Below are 21561 nucleotides of genomic sequence, written 5' to 3' on the forward strand. Positions count from 1 at the left end.
TTTTTCCAGTGGTCATGTATGGATGTGAGAGTTGGACTGTGAAGAAAGCTGAGCACCGAAGAATTGATGCTTTAGAACTATGGTGTTGGAGAAGACTCTTGAGAGTCCCTTGGACTGCAAGGAGATCCAACCAGTCCATTCTCAAGGAGATCAGCCCTGGGATTTCTTTGGAAGGAATGATGCTAAAGCTGAAACTCAAGTAGTTTGGCCACCTCATGCGAAGAGTTGACTCATTGGAAAAGACTCTGATGCTGGGAGGGATTGCAGGCAGGAGGAGAAGGGGACGACAGAGGATGAGATGGCTGGATGGCATCACTGACTCATTGGACGTGAGTGTGAGTGAACTCCGGGAGTTGGTGATGGACAGGGAGTCCTGGTGTGCTGCGATTCATGGGGTCGCAAAGAGTCGGACACGACTGAGCGACTGATCTGATCTGATCTGATCTTGAAGCTGTTGGCCTGTACATAGCTCCATTTCTGTTTTGCCTGAAATTTGTGATTCTTTACTCACTTTCTTTTCATTCATTCAGATCATGTGATATGAAATTTGGGGAGATGCATTTCTACTTTAAAAATATCACTAAATTCTTAGGTGTGGTCAGCAACATTTTATAAGTATAGTTGATTTATAATGTTTCAGGTACATAACAAAGTGATTAAGTTCTCTGTCACTCTTTACACACACACACACACACACACACATATATTCAATAAATATACTCTTTTCCATTATACATTATTATAAGATACTGAATATAGTTCCCTGTGCTATATAGGGTCCTGGTTGTTTATCTATTATATATATATATATAGATGTATATCTCTATATATATATATGGAGAAGGCAATGACAACCCACTCCAGTACTCTTGCCTGGAATATATATATCAGTGTATGTATGTTAATCCCAAATTCCCAATTTATCCCTCCCCTCTTTTTCCCCTTTGGGACCCATAAGTTTATTTTCTATGTCTGTGAGTTTATTTCTGGAAATAAGATAATTTTATCATTTTTTAAAGATTCCACATATAAGCGGTATCCCATGATATTTGTCTTTGTCTGATTTACTTCACTTAGTGTAATACTCTCCTGATTCGTTCAGTTGCCGCATATGACATTATTTCCTTCTTTTTATGGCTGAGTAATATTCCACTGCATGTATGTATATGTATATATGTATATCTCCCATCATCTTTATCCATTAATCTGTCAATGGATATTTAGGTTGCTTCCATGTCTTGGCTATTGTGAACAGTGCTGCTATGAACACTTGGGTGCATGTATCTTTGCAAATTAGAGTTTTCATCTATTCTGGATATATGCCCAGGTGTGGGATTGCAGGATCACATGGCAACTCTATTTCTGGTTTCTTAACAAACCTTTATACTGTTTGCCACAGGGGCTGTACCAATTTACATTCCCGCCAAGAGTGTAGGAGGGTTCCCTTTTCTTCGCACCCTCTCCAGCATTTACTGTTTATAGTTTTTTTTTTTTTAATGATGGCCATCCTGACTGGTATAAGGTGATACCTCATTGTATTTTTTATCTGTGTTTCTCTAATAATTAGCAGTATTGAACACGTTTTCAGGCTGGCCATCTAGTCAGCAAAATTTTTAATGTTTACCTTTAACAGTATCAAATATGCATTTAAAACATGCATTTGTATGCTGATTTTAAACTGTAAGAACTGATATCTATAATTACAGATTTAAAAAAAATATGAACATATAAAGGCTCTAAGAAAACTTGAGAAATTGAAACAAGTTTTCAGGAAAACAAACAATAAAAATGGACTCATGAATTTTCTTCTGCATCTGATTTATAATATATTAGTTCTACATTCTGCTTAATTTTGACTGTGGATTTAAAGATTTGGGGGGTTTTGTTTCTGTTTTAAAATTTAAGCTTCACTCAAAAAGATATTTCTGTAGCACAACAATTTAACCTTTGTAAAGGGCATCATTTAGAAGAAATCTAAGCCTGTTTAAATTATGAGGGAATTTGGAAAAACAGCATTGTATGTATCTGTGTGTCTGTGTAATGGAAACAATAATAAAGCGATGAATTCTTGTTTCCTTGGAAACGGTGTGACCAAAGCACACTGTGTGTGCACAGGAGGATGTGGACTAATTTGGAAACACACCAGCATGGCGCTAAGTACACATTCCAGTAAGAGATTCAAGGGCATGCTGCCTGCGAAACCCTGATTTTATTCACAAATCCTGGTTCCTTCGACCAACTTTATGTGCCACTGAAAGGACAGGAGCCATTTACAGTCATTTAACCGCCTTCACTCATTCATGAACACCCAGGGACCTATTCTGACCACTGGAAGGCCACGGGCACCACACTCCTCCAGGGAGCTGCCACACCCCTGCGAGAGGTTTGGGTCAGTGACGCACTCAGAGCATCAGAAAGAACAAGGAAACCTCATAAACCTGAGAATAAGTGAATTTAATAAGAAGCATTTAAAAGTAAAGAAATATAGGAACAAGCCCAATATGTCCATCGGTGGAGGTGCATTTTTCAAGACTTGAAGTGATGCAACAGGTAAAAGATAAAGACAAAATTTTATACAGAGACAACAGTGTGCTTTCACTAAAACAGTGTTTATAATTGCAAGGACATATGGTTTTTATTAATAAATGGAAATGACATCTAATTGCAAAGTTTGTAATTGGAAATATATGAGTGAGATGAGGCGGCTTGTGGAAGAAACTGCTTGGTGCCCTTTTTCTGCATTCAGACCACTAGACCATCCAGGTGTGACCTAAACCGTGTCCCTTATGATCACACAGTGGAAGTGACAAACAGATTCAGGATTAGATACGACAGACAGAGTGCCTGAAGAACTATGGATGGAAGTTCGTGACATTGTACAGTGATCAAGACAATTACCAAGAAAAAGAAATGCAAAAAGGCAAAATGGCTGTCTGAGAAGGCCTTACAAATAGCTGAGAAAAGAAATGAAGTGAAAGGCAAAGGAGAAAAGGAAAAATACACCCATTTGAATGCACAGTTCCAAAGAATAGCAAGGAGAGATAAGAAAGCCTTCCTCAGTGATCAGTGCAAAGAAATAGAGGAAAATGTTAGAATGGGAAAGGCTAGAGATCTCTTCAAGAAAATTAGAGATACCAAGGGAACATTTCATGCAAATATGGGCACAGTAAAGAACAGAAATGGTATGGATGTAACAGAAGCAGAAGATATTAAGAAGAGGTGCCAAGAATACACAGAAGAACTGTACAAAAAATATCTTCAAGACCCAGATAATCATGATGGTGTGATCACTCACCTAGAGCCAGACATCATGGAATGCGAAGTCAAGTGGGCCTTAGGAAGCATCACTACGAACAAAGCTAGTGGAGGTGATAGAATTCAAGTTGAGCTATTTCAAATCCTAAAAGATGATGCTGTGAAAGTGCTACACTCAATATGCCAGCAAATTTAGAAAACTCAGCAGTGGCCACAGGGCTGAAAAAGGTCAGTTTTCATTCCAATCCCAAAGAAAGGAAATGTCAAAGAATGCTCAAACTACTGCACAATTGCACTCATCTCACACGCTAGTAAAGTAATGCTCAAAATTCTCCAAGCTAGGCTTTCAATAGTACATGAATGGAGAACTTACAGATGTTCAAGCTGGATTTAGAAAAGGCAGAGGAACCAGAGATCAAAATGCTAACCTCTGATGGATCATTGAAAAGCAAGAGAGTTCCAGAAAAACATCTATTTCTGCTTTACTGACTATGCTAAGGCCACTGTGATCCACACAGTGGATCACAACAAACTATGGAAAATCCTTCAAGAGAGGGGAATACCAGACCACCTTTCCTGCCTCCTGAGAAATCTTTAGGCAGGTCAAGAAGCAACAGTTAGAACTGGACATGGAACAACAGACTGATTCAAAATTGGGAAAAGAGTATGTCAAGGCTGTAGATTGTAACCCTGCTTATTTAACTTATATGCAGAGTACATCACGTGAAATGCTGGGCTGGATGAAGCATAAGCTGGAATCAAAACTGCTGGGAGAAATATCAATACCTTTAGATATGCAGATGACACCACCCTTATATGGCAGAAAGCAGAGAACTAAAGAGCCTTATGATGAAAGTGATAGAGAAGAGTGAAAAAGCTGGCTTAAAACTCAACATTCAGAAAACTAAGATCACGGCATCTGGTCCCATCACTTATGGCAAACAGACGGGGAAACAATGGAAACAGTGAGAGATTTTATTTTTGGGGGCTCCTAAATCACTGTGGATTGTGACTGCAGCCATGACATTAAAAGATGCTTGCTCCTTGGAAGAAAAGCTATGACCAACCTAGACAGAATATTAAAAAGCAGAGACATTACTTTGCTGACAAAAGTCCATCTAGTCAAAGCTATGTTTTTTCCAGTAGTCATGTATGGATGTGAAAATTGGACTATAAGGAAGGCTGAGCACCAAAGAATTGATGCTTTTGAACTGCAGTGGTGGAGAAGACTCTTAAGAGTCCCTTGGACTGCAAGGAGATCCAACCAGTCTATCCTAATGGAAATCAGTGCTGATATTCATTAGAAGGACTGATGTTGAAACTTGAACACTTTGGCCAACCTGATGAGAAGAGCTGACTCACTGGAAAAGACCCTGATGCTGGGAGGGATTGAAGGTAGGTGGAGAAGGGGATGATAGATGGTGAGATGATGGATGGCATCACTGACTCAATGGACATGAGGTTTAGCAAGCTCTGGGTGTTGGTGATGGACAGGAAGTCTGTCATGCTGCAGTCCACGGGGTCACAAAGAGTTGGACATTACTGAGCAACTAAACTGAACTTCCGGGTTCAGAGCCCATGGGTCTAGAGCAGCTCCCAGCTTGGCCACTGTTGCCTATGGCTGCCTGCCTGGCATTCTGCAGAACATAGCCAGCAGGGCCTGGCCAGGGTAGATCCATGAGAGCCCTGGGACAGCACACAGCTCCTGCCCTCACTAGAGACCTTGAACCAGGGCAGATGAGAGAGAGCACTGTCCATGCCATGTGAAAAACAGTGCCATGCTGGCTATCACATCTGTAATTTGACCACTGAAGGAAAATTGGAACATTCTGGAAAATGTTTTTGCCTGTCAAGTTTGGGCCCCACATGCCAGAATTTCATTCATTCTGATATCTTTCGTTTTCTTTTCATATTTGGAAACTGGTAAGTTTTTGGCTTCTCCAACTTTTGCACCAACTTTGCTTTTCAATAAAACTCAGTGACTTGCAGAGGCCACATTTTAGGCTACGGTCAACAAGCCCACATCACTCCTACTGAAAGGCCATGATGCTGCAGGGCTGGGAGTCTGGGAAAGGCAGGGGCTGTGGGGGATGGGGTGGGGCAGGGTGGCCTACCCGGTTGCTGTCACCCTTCGAGCGGTCATTCTTCGCCTTGGCGTTCTTTTCTGCAAGCTTCTTCTGCCTTTGAGGGCCTCTTCCAAAGAAAATGTAGTTGACAAAGGCATACTCCAGTAGGGCCAGAAACACAAAGACAAAGCAGCCCATGAGGTACATGTCAATGGCTTTGACGTAGGGGATTTTGGGCAACGTCTCCCGAAGGTGCGTGTTGATGGTTGTCATGGTCAGCACGGTGGTAATCCCTGAAAGAGAAACAGGAGCGTGAGAGGCCGCTGTTCTGCTGCTTAGCTCCTCACTCCTCACTTTCCTGCTTTACTTTCTCAAACAGCTTTAAGTAGTTGGAAACAAGCGATTGAAAACTATTGGGTGATCTAAATGCAATAGAATACAAAACATGGTTTGGGCAGCAGGTCACTCCTCAGGCTAGGGAGCTGACACCTCTTCCCCACCCCAGTTGGGAGGCATCTCCCATCCCACCTGACCCACAGGTGGATGGAGAGGTGTGGGGGCAAAGCAGAGGTTGCCCTGCATGAAAGCTGGAAGAAACGAAAACAAACCCAGAATTTATCATAAAACACTAAGTGTCTGGATGAGAAGCTTCCAGGAAGAAGAATGAATCTGTGGAGAATCTAAGATGGTTATCTGTGGCCACTACAGAAGAAAACAATTCTTACCATACAGCCTTAGAGCAAGGGTAAGGAAGTGAAAGTGAAAGTGAAGTCACTCAGTTGTGTCCGACTCTTTGAGACCCCATGGACTGTAGCTTGCTACGCTCCTCCGTCCATGGGATTCTCCAGGCAAGAATACTGGAGTGGGTTGCCATTTCTTTCTCCACAAGGGGAAGGAGGCAATGACTTAAAGCTACTAAGGACAGGATCCAGCCCTGAGTGCAAAGACAGGGAATGTTTGAGTGAAGTTCTGGAGAACAGATTACTTCACAGAGCAACTTCCCCCCTCAGCTAAGAACAAGGTTACAAAGCTGCCTCAGGACATGGTGGTTTCAGGCAAAGGCTGATGATTTTATTCAAAATATAGCATCTTACCAAGCTCTGGGGCAAGTGATCTGTTCTCTCGTTTTTTTTAATGTCATTGTTTTGAATTCTTTAGTTAGTATGAATAATGTTAGGTGAATAATGTCATTTTCCCCCTAAGGGAACTATGTTTAGTCTCTAAAAACATGTAAGGACCATATTTTGTAATTCCCCCATAGCAATGGGCATGTTCTTAGTGTACAAAGATTCCATACAGGATGATCTGAAGCCACAGAGAGCAGGAGACTCATTGGCCCCTGACAGGACCAGAGTTCACTGAGCTGAGTGAAGCCACATATGAGGGAAGGAACTGCACCACTCACTTCTCAGTGGCGGGCCTTCCTGCTGCTGACTTGCTCTCTCTGAGATAGTAACTTTTGAAATATTAAGAAGTCTCAAAAAAGCAAGGCAGTTCCAAAGAGCCAGCTCTTTTCTATCCACGAGACTGATGCTACAGCATGTGACTACTCCTGTGTCTTCTGGGACCCAAAAGAGGGCCGTGGCTATGTGAGGACTCTTCCAGGTGAGAACTTCAGCCATGGTCCTTCAGCTGCAGTCACCCAGAAAACCAGTGATGTTCCCCAGGCCGGCAGGTGGGGTAAGCCTGAGAGGCCGGACACATGGGCTCTCCAGACCTCATCTCTGAACCCCCTGGAGCCCCACTCAACTTTCGGAGTGAGGGGCTAGGTTTTTTAAGTATCTTAATCTGATGCCCTCCAGATTCCCATCCCATCCTTGGAGGAGCAGCAGAGTCCAGGGCTCCCCTCGCTTGGGACCTCCTGGAGAAGTGAGCCCAGACTTCTGTCCACATGTGCTGAGTTGCCGGTAGGAGGAGACGAGGGAAAGAAGGAGCAGAGGACCTATTTTCATGTCTGACTATAAACCAGGGCTGTCAACGAATCTGTGGAAATCAAAGATGTCAGAATATTTTAAGACTTCTCTAACATGAAATTCATGTGCACCTGGGGACTTTTAAAATTTGAAAATGGCAATGGTATAATTACAGTTTACAAAGAAGTGCAAAACCCCATGTGGATGCCACAAAATCAGGTGTTCTCACTATTCAAAATTTTGTAATGCTGCTGCCATAACTTATTTTTTCCTTCCAAATGGACTTTGGAAAGTGCTCTGCTTTAGTCATTGCTTTGGCTCCAGATGACTGCTCTGAGTGGACATGTATCAACACAGGCCTCAGTAGATATCCCCAGAAAATGGGCTAAAGGAACAGAGCACAGGGAGGGCCAGCACATGTCAAGAGCCCTCAGCCTGGCAAAGCTGAAAGGGGGCAAGGCCCTCAGCTCTGGCTCCAGGACCCCTCAAGAGTAAGGTTTCATGGTGAGTGTTCCTTGGCTTTCCACTTTGGGCTCACATGACCTCTTAGACTGAAAGGCCACTCAGTCTCTAATTCCTTGTACTGTTTTCCTTCCCATCAAGGTAACTGTGGTTCACGGCCTGAGCAGTAGAACCACGTGGACCTGGGCTTTCAGCCCAGCTCTACCATGTCCCAGCGGTAGGACTTGAGTGAGCTTGATGGGCCCACAACTGTGGTCTAAAGCTGCTGTGAAATGTAAACGCCATGGTGAGACTACCAGTAACTGGTGTTGTTAACACTCACAACAGCAAATGCTATCATTATCAGCATCACAGAAAAATACATTTTGTGGTAGCCTCCAGTTTCTTGGCGGGAGACCCAATTCCTGGCAGCCTCACCCTGAACTTCCACTCTCTGAATTCCGTCCAATGGCAGAATGGGAGATGGCCGAGTGGTGCTTTTTCTGTTCTTCATACATTTACCGAGATGTTAAGTCTTGTTAATTATTAGTCTCAAACTATTTCTCATTAATAGTATGTCAATAAAATATATTTGAAAACTGCATTTATAAAGATGATAATGAAATAAAAATGTAATTTATATCATTTGATCTAAAGATACGTCATTTTTCTCCTTTGTGACCCAAATCATGTGGCCTAAATTATTTCAATATAAATTTTCATTTCCAGAAAGACCAATAGTTTTGAGGAAGACCATGTAATTACAACTCCCAGCTTTGTAGTCTGGTGGCTTCTAGCACTAACAGTTTAATAGATGTGGGTGTCAGCACTCAGCAGCAGAGGCATAAGATCCTAAAGCACAAGAACATCTGTGCAGCACAGGTGGGTGAAGAATCAGCATTTCCGTTCAAGTAGAGAGACAGTCCCTGACGACTCCAGATTCAATAGTGCCCTGAGCCAGAGGGGTGTGTCAAGGAGGTCTTCACCGAGCATCGCTCCATGCAGACCTGCACCTCATTTAGAAGCAGGGAGCACTCACCACCATGCAGCCATTCAGGATGAAGGCAAACAGCACTCTGAGCATTTCAAAGGATGTAGTATATGACAGGACATGTGGAGTGGGCGGGGTTGTGTTGTTCCCCAATAAAAGCCCCCAAACCATGGTCCTATCCTCTCCAAGAGGCACTGAACACATTACCATCTTAAAGGTTTTGAGAGATCCCTCAATAAGAATGATTAAAAATAATTCTTGCTGAGCTTTTAAAAACATCCATTATTTATACAATGAAACAGACCAAAGAACTCTTCTGTACACTGTCTATTGACACCGTAGAAATCACCTGTAGTGGTTAAAAGCTTTGGAGTCAGACCAACTGGTTTAAAATCTTTCTTGGGACACTCAATATTATATGATGTTGCACCAGTTGTGTAGCTTTTCTGTACTTCATGCCCTTCTTTGTAAAATGGGGACACTGCCCATTGGGCTGTGTATCTTCTGTATCATAGGTCAGGTAACCATTTTCACAGGCTTGCACAGAACTTGGCACCTGAGTATTTGGTAAGTTGCAGCATGATTACTGTTCTTGGTGTTATTCAGAGTTCATAAGCTGATGACACACATTTCCTTAGCCAAATGGAGTTACTGTGCTGTCACTGTCCACGTCCTGGAGACCCAGGCTCAAAGACTGTGTCTCATGCAGGAGCTGGGACAGAAGGAGAGGCCATGGGACAGAGGGAGTCCCATGCTCAGAGCTGGACCTGCCAGATGTATGCTGGGCCAGACACTGAAGCCTGGAGACCACAGTTGCCTTCGGGATCTCTAAACTCAAGTCCACCTGACACTAACAAATGCCTTCAATCTGCCTTTCATGCCTGGCTCCCGGACTTCTGATATTCACCAGGACCCAGCACATCTCCAGTGGTAATGTGCCTTAGTAAGTCTGGGCAGACCACTCCTCTGTCCCCCAAACCCACAGAAGCATGACTGAGGTTTATAGCAACAATGCTGGGTTGTCAAGAAAAAGTGGAGTCTACTTTCATACACTGTAATAAGGCTATGTCCACTCTAACCCGCTCCAGGTAGACTATTTATTTAATGTTGTGGAAGATGATATTTACCATTTAGGAGCTACAAAATTTGTATCATCTGGAAAATTGAGAGGGCTTCCCAGGTGGCGCTAGTGGTAAAGAACCCGCCTGCCAATGCAGGAGACGTAAGAGACTCAGGTTCGATCCCTGGGTGGGGAAGATCCTCTGGATTATGACATGGCAACCTATTCCAGTATTCTTGTCCGGAGAATCTCATGGACAGAGGACCCTGGAGGGCTACAGTCCAGGGGGTCACAAAAAGTCGGACACAACTGCAACAACTAACATACATACATATAGAAAATTGAGGAATTTACATTTTCAGTACACCTCACTTCTGATGATGTCTGATAGTTCTGGTTCTTTGGTACTCATATCTCTCTGATTTTCTCAAAAAATGACAGATTTTCTGAGGCAGATTCCCTGGAAGCTCAGGAAGCCGCAGCTTCTCTAGCACAGGCTTCTTACAGCCTTGGGAGGGGTTCTGGGAACTCTGTATTTGTATATTTTATATTCTTTTCTTAAAGAGAACTTCTGAAGTTTAATAAGCTAACAGCTCCCCAAATTTGGATCTGCCCCTGCAAATTCACTTTAGCTGTAAATTCTTCAGGTGATAAGAGAAATTAGCTTAACAAAGAGCAATCTAGAAACATTAGTGGAAACGGCAAAAGCTACAGAAAGGACATGACTGAGTGACTTTGCCTTTCACAGAAAGGATTGACGTTACAGGGTAACCTCTGCAGGCAGTAAAAGAATCCTGAAGATATTTTCAAGAGACTTTTCCCTTACCAATGTGCGTGCACATTCTCAGTCATGTCTGATTCTTTGTGACCCCACGGACTGTAGCCTGCCAGGCTACTCTGTCCATGGGATTTTTCTTGGCAAGAATATTGCAGTGGATAGCCATTCCCTTCTCCAGGGGATCTTCCCAACCCAGGGATTGAACCTGCGTTTCCTGCATTGTAGGCTGATTCTTTACTGCTGAGCCACCAGGGACTCCATACCAAACCCATCAGAAATAGATTAACAGTTACTACAAAACTTTTAATTTTTTGATACTTTATTCTCTAAGTGTCTTTACATTCAGCTAACACTTTAGAAATAGTTACCTAAGTTTCTTAAGCCGCTGTTACATGTTATTTCATGAGAAAAAAAATCTAATCTTGAATCAGTGTGAGTCACTTGTCTGTGGGTCTAAGCCAGATATCCACTTATGCACATGTACACACATTCTCTTGGAAGCAAGATACTAAGAAACTTAAATTTCTGGGAAGAGACAGTAAAAAGAAAAAGTAAGAAAGAGGGACAACCAGATCCCTGAATACTTATGCTTTTCTGCAGGCTTACAAGCAGAATTAATTCTTTCCTAGAAATTTTGAAAGGTATTATTAATTACTTTACTCCTAGGAATTAAACTCAACCCTACCCATATTATGGGATAAATTGGACAATTGCTCTTCAGCTTTGTTCTTACCTAAAATGTATTTAAATGAAACTTAGTTCATGAAGTCTCATGATAATTAGTTCAGTAGAAAATAATGTTTCTGAAAATATAAGCCTTCCCTTAATGTTGAAAAAAATATTAGAAATCATACTGGAACACATAATATATACTGTACATCAGCTAATAATCCAATTGTCAAGAGACCAGTGGCCAGAAGAGATCACTAAAGCTCTTGAGAACAACTTAGAATTTAGTATCACATTTTAATGCTCATTCATTTGTGTAATTCCAATGATATGGTATAACATTTGGCTATTTTTCTGACTTAAAAAAGAATGTGCAATTAATCAAGTTTCCTTTCTGAGCCATAGACTGATTTTGAACAGGAGATGTTAATCCTTGCTTTAAAATTAGTGTCAAAAACAGTTTTATTATGCAAATATTCGGCAAGCATATTTTCCCTTTCATGGGCATGAAAATTCACATTTGAGCCTTATAATTAAATTAACACATCAAGGGAATCATGCATGAAATTAGTATTTCAAGATAAAAAGTGACTATATGGGCAAGACTGGTGTCATGATGTCAAAAATTGTAGTTGAACTATTGTCTTTGAACTCCCTTCATATTGTAATGATATGGTGACTTTATATTTTAGGTATCATTTAAAAATAGCACATACCAAGGGCAACTCTAGCCGCAGATGCATCATAATTGATCCAGAAGGACACCCATGAGAGAATTGTAATTAGGATAGAGGGCATGTAGGTCTGGAGAATGAAGTATCCAATGTTTCTCTTCAACCGAAAGCTCAGTGAGAGCCGAGGGTAGGCACCTACGGTAAACAGACAGGGATTACACTGGAGATCAGACACAGCAGACAAAGAGTTTGCTTTGATTTCCATGGGTCAACAGCATGCATTTGAAAAGCCCAGAATGGAGGGGTGGTCCACAACCATGCAACCTGCCTCCACCACCTAAGTTCCATTGAGAACTTGGGAGATGAATGATTTTCAGTCTACGTATGAGGTCATGATGAGGCTACTCTTCTCTCATATACTCAGCTGGAAACTGTCCCTGAGAAAACTCTTGGAATAGTGACAACTATCTTATTTATTTTTCAACTAATAATCTCCTTCTCCTCGACTGTAAATAGGGAAGATTTGGCTCAAGGCTTTACTGAGCAAAATGGTTTCTATCAGTCCTCCTCCGTCAGCCCATCTAGAGCAACAGTGCAGATGTCTGAGGCACTGACCCTGGACCCCCTGGAACAGCTCAGGCACCCCCTCTTCAAGAGCATGAGAGGAACAGAGGGTAGCAGCGTGCTCTGAGATGCTCTGCTCCAACTACAGGAAAGGAATCAAAGAGGGCTGAGAAGAAGCATCCGGTCTGCTTTCCTGTATTTGAATCCCAGTGTTAACCTCCTAATGTGTACATTCCACTTAGACAGTCGTGAACCCCACCACCACTGCCAGTGCAGAGTGAGAAAACAGCCCACTGCTATGCCACCTGTATATTTATTTACCTTTACTGTTTGATTTTGGTTTTTCGTTGGGGAGCAGGCACATGTAACCTCCATTTCTTCCTGACCATTTCAACAATATACTTTACCAGTTTCAAATCGCCCAGCTCTTAATTTTCTGGACTCAACTGAGACTGCTGGAAGGCCAGCCTTCTCATCAGATTCCTTGCCTCTTCTCCTCCTGCCTTCAATGATGGGTGGTGCTCTCTTTCTGAGATTCATCCACCCAAAGTTTCAGGAGACCTCGCATTTCTTGTCTTCATCCTACTCCAAGCCTGACAGGCTCATGTTCCCCTCCTGCCTCCAAATACAGGCATTTTCCTGACTTTACTTCACATCCCTTTCTGGTTTTGTCACTACAGTCTATCCCTTTTCCAGTCTGGTTCACTCATATGACTATTTCTTCTATGTAGTAAATGAAAGACTTTAATTTCCAGGCTTCTACTTTAGCATTAATCACATTTTCAGTCAAAATTATATAAAGGAGAAAAGAAATAGCCTAATACACACAGCATTTAAAAGCTGACAATCTGAAAATTTTCTCCAATCTCTTGTGTGCTTGTGTGTTTGCCTAGTTTCTTTTATATAACTCTGATCAAATGCATATATTGTATTATCACTATAACATAAACATATTCATCCTTATTACAAACTACTTACATATACAATTTTGAATTTTTCCTGATTTTCCATCAAATGTATACACATATATTCTATAGTATATAAATACATTTTCCTGAATGTGATAAATTTAGGGTGTTGCCATTGTTGCAAAACTTTAAGTAATATTCTTAGGAATACCTTTGAGTTGAGTCCTTTCATTATGCTTAAAATTATTTCCTTAGAATGAATGTGTCAAAAAAGGAATTATTAGGCCAATGTTGGAGGCTTTTGATACATAGTCCCAAATTACTTTGCAAAAGAACCATACCAGTGAACATGTCAATATGAGTACTTTATAGAAGTGCCTGTCTCATTTTGTAAACAACAGTATTACATGTTGTTTAGTCACTAAGTCATGTCTGACTCTTTGTGACCCCATGGATGGTAACCACCAGGCCCTTCTGTCTATGGGATTTCCCAAGCAAGAGAATTTCAGTGGGTTGCCATTTTCTTCTCCAGAGGACCTTCCCAATTCAGGGATTGAACCCATGTCTCCTGCATTGGCAGGGGAATTCTTAACTGGTGAGCCACTAGGGAAGCCCCTTAACAATATTACATAATATTTTAAAAATTACTTTTGCTAATTTCCTTGGGAAAAATTTGTCAAATCACTTTTTTTAATTGATTACTTCTTAATGCTTTTTCCCCCCAGATTTTAACCTTTTCAGTTCAGTCACTCAGTCATGTTCAACTCTTTGCGACCCCTTTGTGTGGCTGTAGCACACCAGGTTTCTCTGTCCATCACCAACTCCTGGAGCTTGCTCAAACTCATGTTCATTGAATCAGTGATGCCATCCAACCATCTCAGCTTCTGTCATCCCCATCTCCTCCTGCCTTCAATTTTCCTAGCATCAGGGTCTTTTCCAATGAGTAAGTTCTTTGCATCAGGTGGCCAAAGTATTGGAGCTTCAGCTTCAGCATCAGTCCTTCCAATGAACATTCAGGACTGATTTTCTTTAGGATGGACTGGTTGGATCTCCTTGCAATCCAAGGGATTCTAAACAGTCTTCTCCAACACCATGGTTAAGAAGCATCAATTCTTCACTGCTCAGCTTTCTTTTATGATCCAACTCTCACATCCATACATGACTACTGGAAAAACCATAGCTTTGACTAGATGGACCTTTGTCGGCAAAGAAATGTCTGCTTTTCAATATGCTGTCCGGGTCGGTCAAACCTTCCAAGGAGCAAGCGTCTTTTAATTTCATGGCTGCAGTCACCTTCTGCACTGATTTTGGAGCCTCAAAGAGTAAAGTCTCTCACTGTTTCCATTGTTTCCCCATCTATTTGTCACAAAGAGATGGGACTGGATGCCATGACCTCAGTTTTCTGAATGCTGAGTTTTAAGCCAGCTTTTTCACTCTCCTCTTTCATTTTCATCAAGAGGCTCTTTAGTTCTTCTTCACTTTCTGCCATAAGGGTGGTGTCATCTGCATATTTGAGGTTATTGATATTTCTCCTGGCAATCTTGATTCCAGCTTATGCTTCATCCAGACTGGCAGTTTGCATGATGTACGCTGCATATAAGTTAAATAAGCAGGATGACAGTATAAAGCCTCGATATACTCCTTTCCCAGTTAGAACCAGTCTGTTGTCCCATGTTCAGTTCTAACTGTTGCTTCTTGACCTGCATAGAGATTTCTCAGGAGGCAGGTCAGGTGGTCTGGTATTCCCATCTCTTTAAGAATTCCAGTTTGTTGTGATCCACATGGTCAAAGGCTTTTTGGGTAATCAGTAAAGCAGAAGTAGATGTTTTTCTGGAACTCTCTTGCTTTTTCAATGATCCAGTGGATGTTGGCAATTTGATCTCTGGTTTCTCTGCGTTTTCTAAATCCACCTTGAACATCTGGAATTTCTTGGTTCACATACTGTTGAAGCCTGACTTGGAGAATTTTGAGCATTACTTTGCTAGCATGTGAGATGAGTGCAATTGTGTGGTAGTCTGAACATTCTTTGACATTGCTTTTCTTTGGGATTGAAATGGAAACTGACCTTTTCCAGTTTATCCTTATAACTATTAACTATTTAACCTTATAAATAATCTAATTATACCATTCATTCATCTTTCTCATTTTTTGTTCCTCTGTTTTTAGCTATTCATTCAAGTTCTTTTGATACTAATCTTTGCTTATACTCTACAAGCATTTTCCCAGTTATTTAAAAACTTGTAATAGGGTAGGGTGAGGGACATATAAAAACATAAATTTCTATACATAGTTGAGTCTATCCAGTTTGTTTTTTTCCCTGTAATTTTTAAATCCTGTTTTAAAAGTTTAGATAAGTTCCCAACTGACCACAACCCTATTGTGAGGGTTAGTGATTATTTCAGGGTTTGATATGAAGTGAACATGCACATTGGTTTCTGTTCCACAAACAACTAACCAAGTTTTCCACACCATTTGTGAAATAAAGCTTCCTCTACAGATCTGATATACTCTGTTGTTTTATAATACATTCCATGTCTATGTGGCTACAGATATGATGAGCCAGGTCAGAGCCTTGCCTGGGCCCTGGCACCAAGTGCTCTCCATATGTCTCAAAAGCAGAGTGATCACATGTTCAGCATCTTATGCTGCTTCCCATAAAGGTCAAAATAGTCACCTGGGAATTTTAGTTTCTCCAAAATGTTTTCCCAAGTTCACATTAGTTTTATTTTATACCATGCCTCTGTATTAAGCATAACATTTTCTAGCCAAGAAGTTACCCTTATTGCCTCAAAATAATTGTACACATTTCTTACCTCTGCTGATTTTTACCCCTTGCTCTCCCCTTAAGAAATGTCTTTCCTTAACCATACTTCATGGCCTTGGTCAAATGCCACATCTCCCATAAATCCTTTTCTCCCCCCAAATGCAAGTAATTACTGTCTTTAGCTATTTTCTTTCCTCTTTAAAATTATAATCATTAACATTTACCAAGATAAGATCTTCCTTAGTAAGATGAATAAACTCCCAGGCAGAGTTTGTGAGACAGTTTTCATATACTGTCATGCTTAGCTAAATGTCTAAAACATCTTTGGTTATTAACAAATGCACCAGTGTGCTGAAAGAATGAACAGGCATACTTGATTTATTTAATAAGTTTAATACTCAAAACAGTCAGTTATTTTATTAAATCTTGGTTTGAAATCCTATGGCCACCTTCAACATTTATATTGAAGTACCTTCAATATCAGATCTTAATTTGCAATTTCATAGTGATCTCATGCCTTTACTAATCATTTGCTACTTTATGCTTCAGATATTTCTCACTATATCCACTCTACTTGGAACGTTATCCAATTCCATCAGGACAGACTGGCTTATGCTGTAGTAGCAAAAGACCCCTTAAATCTCAGTGACTTTACAACAAAGATTTATTTGCTTTTTCTTTCTTGTGCTCCATAGTCACTCAGCTTCCTCTATCTGGAAGGCAGCTGGGACACTGTGGAAGAAGGGCCACACATACTTCCTATCACATTTCATTCTCCAGAGCAAGTCTCATTGTCAATCTTTACGTCACCAAGGTAGAAAAGTTCCACCCTCTTCCAGGGAATTGCAGCAAATATTTTTTGAATGACAATGTAATCTCTCATATTCCCCATTTTCCATTTTCGGAGTCAACTTTCTTAATATTTTCCAAAGTACAATTTCTTTAGAGAAACTGTCCCCTACAAGGCAAATACTGATATTCATGCAAAGAAGTTCAATTGATACGCTTTTGAGAATACTTACCCTGGGCAACATGGAGGCCAATGATATAACAACATAGTCAAATATTTGGAGGGTCATTAGTGGCCTTGAGGAAGGAAATACTACTCAGATCTCAAAATTATGTATTCACCAAGATACTGTTTAACACAGAACATAGAATTAAGAAAATATACCATTTTCTTATGTATTTGTTTAGTAATTACATTCTGTTTCTTAAATATGAAATACACTTTCAAATTAACAAAATTCTTAGGCATTCACCACCTATCCTATCACTCAATCCCAATCTCCTAGTCCCACAGGTGGGAATGTTAAGTGGAGGAAACGATAAAGATGAATAAGAAGATGGTCTATGCTCTCAACTAGCTCCCAATCTGTCAGAGAAAGACCCATACAGAACTGGCCTCTGTAACCCAGAGGTAAGGCCTACACTGGATATTCTAGAGCTCAAGATTTAGGAAAGGTTTCACAGTATCTGAACTGAGATACTCCTGGTTGAATAAGAGTCTTCATAGGCAGAGGATAAGAAACTTCGAGGTAAAGGGTCCAACACAGTCAAATTAAGAAAAGCCTTTCAGGATGCTCTGAGATAGAGACTTCAAAATGTTAATAATCACAAGAATCTTCAGAGATGTCAAGACCTATTCTTCTAGGCAAAGGCTTTTTTTGTTGTTTTAATTAATTTATTTATTTTAATTGGAGGCTAATTACTTTACAATATTGTGGTGGTTTTTGCCATACATTGACATGAATCAGCCATGGGTGTACACGTGTCCCCCTGTCCCGAACCCCCTCCCTAGGCAAAGGCTTTTGCCATTTGGTGTGCAACTTCAAGAATGCATAGCGTCTCTGTTGGACAAGGTCCTGACACTGATACAACAGATATCTTGATGTAGCCTGTATCTGTGGAGAAAATTCCTCAAATGATCATAACAAGTGGCTTGATCATTTTCAAGTGGGAAAGTAGTGAGTCAGTTGCACTGAAATATAACCTTCAAAAGAGCAACAGAAGCTTATAAATTACAACAGAAAGGCACAGAAGCCCTAGAGCCTGTGTGGCAATGTAGATGTGGTTCCGTTCCCAAGTAGATGCTGAACCATCAAAGGTAGAGTCCCTGAACACAAGTGCATTGTTCCAGTTCAGGACTTCCTTGGCAAGACTATCTATTGAAATGCTGATCTCAACCTTTTTTCCCCAGATGCACTAAAAGCTGTGCCAGAAACAAGGCCCTGGATCTCTTGTCCAGCCTAAATTAACAGAACTTTCTAAGGCATTAATATTGCTGAAGAACTCATAAAAATGTGGATGCAGAGTATCATGTCACCTTTGTCAAGTGTAAGAGCCACTCAAATGTATCTATAAAGTCACAAGCTCATATTCTGGCAACTGCAGTAGGGTTGGCCTACCTACATATTCCTGTCCCCTTCCAAGGCAGCCACCAAGGAGGTTCTCCCAGGACTGCCTAGGAAGCTGCGTGATGCTTTGCCTGGGAGCTCAGGGATGCTCTTGGCGTCTTTATGATGCTCTCTCATTCATTTATCTCCTTTTTTTTTAACTGTATAATACAACCTAAAGTTCAAAATGGTGTTTCAAATTTTCTCACCCCCTTTTACCAGTCACCTAAATTAAAATATTTTCAAAACTTTCATAAAGGAAAGTAGATATAGGAAATAGGAACTAGAGAAAGAGGAAAAACAGACTTTTTCAAAGACTGTCTCAATCAGGCAATAATTCTCTTTCTGATCTCTACAGCAAAGCTGGAATGTGCTGTCCTATGACTCTGGAGCAAAGAGCAGGGGCCTCTGAGAGATCCAGGTTCAAGCTCAGGGTTTATTTGAGATACTCCTTTAGGAAGTTGGTTGCCCTCTCAGATCCTTAGTTTCCCTGTGCATAAAATTAGGGCACGGATATCATGAGTGAAATAGGGAAAATATAGATAAATTTTACTCCATTGATTACAAACTATTATTCTGCAGAAGAAACTAAAGAGAAAATGAAAATAAAATCCACAGAATGAGAGAAAATATTTGCAAATCATATATCTGATGAGGAACTTGTATTTAGACTGTATAAAGGTTTACAAAAAATACAAACAACCCGATTTAAAATGGGCAAAGGACTTGAATAGATATTCCTCCAAAGAAGATAAGAACAGTGTCCAGTGAGCACATAAAAGATGCTCAATATCTTACTCATTAGGGAAATGCAACTCAGAATCACAATGAGATACCATTTCATACTATTAGGATGACTACAATAAAAAAGACAGATAAGGACTTCCCTGGTGGCTCAGTGGTTTAAAAAAAAAAAAAATCCACCTTCCAATGCAGGAGACATGGATTCGTTCCCTGATCCAGGAAGATTCCACAAGCTGCAAGGCAACTAAGCCTGTGCACCGCAACTACTGAGCCTGCACTTCAGACCCACAGGAGCCACAGCTCCTGAGCCCCTTGTGCTGCAGCTACTGAAGCCTGTGCACCCTGGAGACCGTGTTCTGCAACTAGAGGAGGCACAGCAGTGAGAAGCGTGTGCACCACACCTAGAAAGCTGACTCTACCTGCCTGGCACAAGTAGAGAAAATCCTGTGCAGCAAGGAAGACTCAGGACAGCCAAAAGTAAATTAATAAAATTATACATATATATGTGTGTGTGTATATATATATATATAAAGGCAGACAATAATATGCATTGGTGAGAATGTGGATAAATTAGAACTATCACGTATTGCCTAGGGAACCTAAATGGTACGGCTACTTTGACAAACAGTTTGGAAGTTCCTCACAAAGTTAAACATAGTTATCATATGACCCAACAATTGCGATTCTAAGTACATGCATAATGCAAATGAAAACTTACATGCACAGAAACACCTGTGCATGAATGTTCATAGCAGCTTTATTCCTGATAGCCAAAAGGTGCAAATAGCCCAAAATTCATCAACTTTATGTACGATTAAACCAAACATGATATATTCATACAATGGAATATTGTATTGTTCCAGCAAATATACATTGTATTGCTCAAGCAACAAAAAGGAGTGAAGTACTGATACACATCACAACATGAATGAACCCTGAAAATATACTGAGTAAAAGAAGCCAGAAACAAAGGACCATACGGTGTATGATTCCATTCATACGAAACATACAGAATAGGCAAACCTACTGCAACAGCAATTAGATTAATGGTTACCCACAGAGACAGATAGAGGACAGAAATGGTATGGAGCTAACAGAAGTAGAAGATATTAAGAAGAGGTGCCAAGAATACACAGAACTATACAAAAAAGATCTTCTCGACCCAGATAATCACGATGGTGTGATCACTCACCTAGAGCCAGACATCCTGGAATGTGAAGTCAAGTGGGCCTTAGAAACCATCACTACGAACAAAGCTAGTGGAGGTGATGGAATTCCACTTGAGCTATTTCAAATCCTGAAAGATGAGGCTTTGAAAGTGCTGCATTCAATATGCCAGCAAATTTGGAAAACTCAGCAGTGGCCACAGGACTGGAAAAGGTCCGTTTTCATCCCAATCCCAAAGAAAGGCAATACCAAAGAATGCTCAAACTACTGCTCAATTGCACTCATCTCACATGCTAGTAAAGTAATGCTCAAAATTCTCCAAGCCAGGCTTCAGCAATACGTGAACCATGAACTTCCAGATGTTCAAGCTGGTTTTAGAAAAGGCAGAGGAACCAGAGATCAAGTTGCCAACATCTGCTGGATCATGGAAAAAGCAAGAGAGTTCCAGAAAAACATCTATTTCTGCTATATTGACTATGCCAAAGCCTTTGACTGTGTGGATCACAATAAACTGTGGAAACTTCTGAAAGAGATGGGAATAGCAGACCACCTGACCTGCCTCTTGAGAAACCTGTATACAGGTCAGGAAGCAACAGTTAGAACTGGACATGGAACAACAGACTGGTTCCAAATAGGAAAAGGAGTACGTCAAGGCTGTATACTGTCACCCTGCTTCTTTAACTTCTATGCAGAGTACATCATGAGAAACGCTGGGCTGGAAGAAGCACAAGCTGGAATCAAGATTGCCGGGAGAAATATCAATAACCTCAGATATGCAGATGACACCACCCTCATGGCAGAAAGTGAAGAGGAACTCAAAAGCCTCTTGATGAAAGTGAAAGAGGAAAGTGAAAAAGTGGGCTTAAAGCTCAACATTCAGAAAACAAAGATCATGGCATCTGGTCCCATCACTTCATGGGAAATAGATGGGGAAACAGTGGAAACAGTGTCAGACTTTATTTCTTTGGGCTCCAAAATCACTGCAGATGGTGACTGCAGCCATGAAATTAAAGGATGCTTACTCCTTGGAAGGAAAGTTATGACCAACCTAGATAGCATATTCAAAAGCAGAGACATTACTTTGTCAACAAAGGTCCATCTAGTCAAGGCTATGGTTTTTCCAGTGGTCATGTATGGATGTGAGAGTTGGACTGTGAAGAAAGCCGAGCAC

At 40.9% G+C, this 21561-nt stretch overlaps 1 protein-coding gene across 2 annotated transcripts in view; it reads right to left on the minus strand.

The window, feature by feature from the left end:
• Nucleotides 1–21561, minus strand: part of GABRB3 (gamma-aminobutyric acid (GABA) A receptor, beta 3) — a 91310-nt gene that overhangs the window by 12042 nt on the left and 57707 nt on the right. Inside the window, exons 4-5 of one of the 2 annotated variants that reach the window (XM_010845806.1) lie at nt 11890–12042; nt 5370–5614 (exon numbers count right to left, since the gene is read on the minus strand). In XM_010845806.1, coding sequence (XP_010844108.1) covers nt 5370–5614; nt 11890–12042 — 398 coding nt within the window. The remainder of the gene's footprint in view (nt 1–5369; nt 5615–11889; nt 12043–21561) is intronic. The other variant, XM_010845808.1, reaches the window with a different exon arrangement.

This window comes from Bison bison, unplaced genomic scaffold, assembly GCF_000754665.1.
Source record: "Bison bison bison isolate TAMUID 2011002044 unplaced genomic scaffold, Bison_UMD1.0 scf7180017864224, whole genome shotgun sequence".
NCBI classification, from domain to species: Eukaryota; Metazoa; Chordata; class Mammalia; order Artiodactyla; family Bovidae; genus Bison; species Bison bison.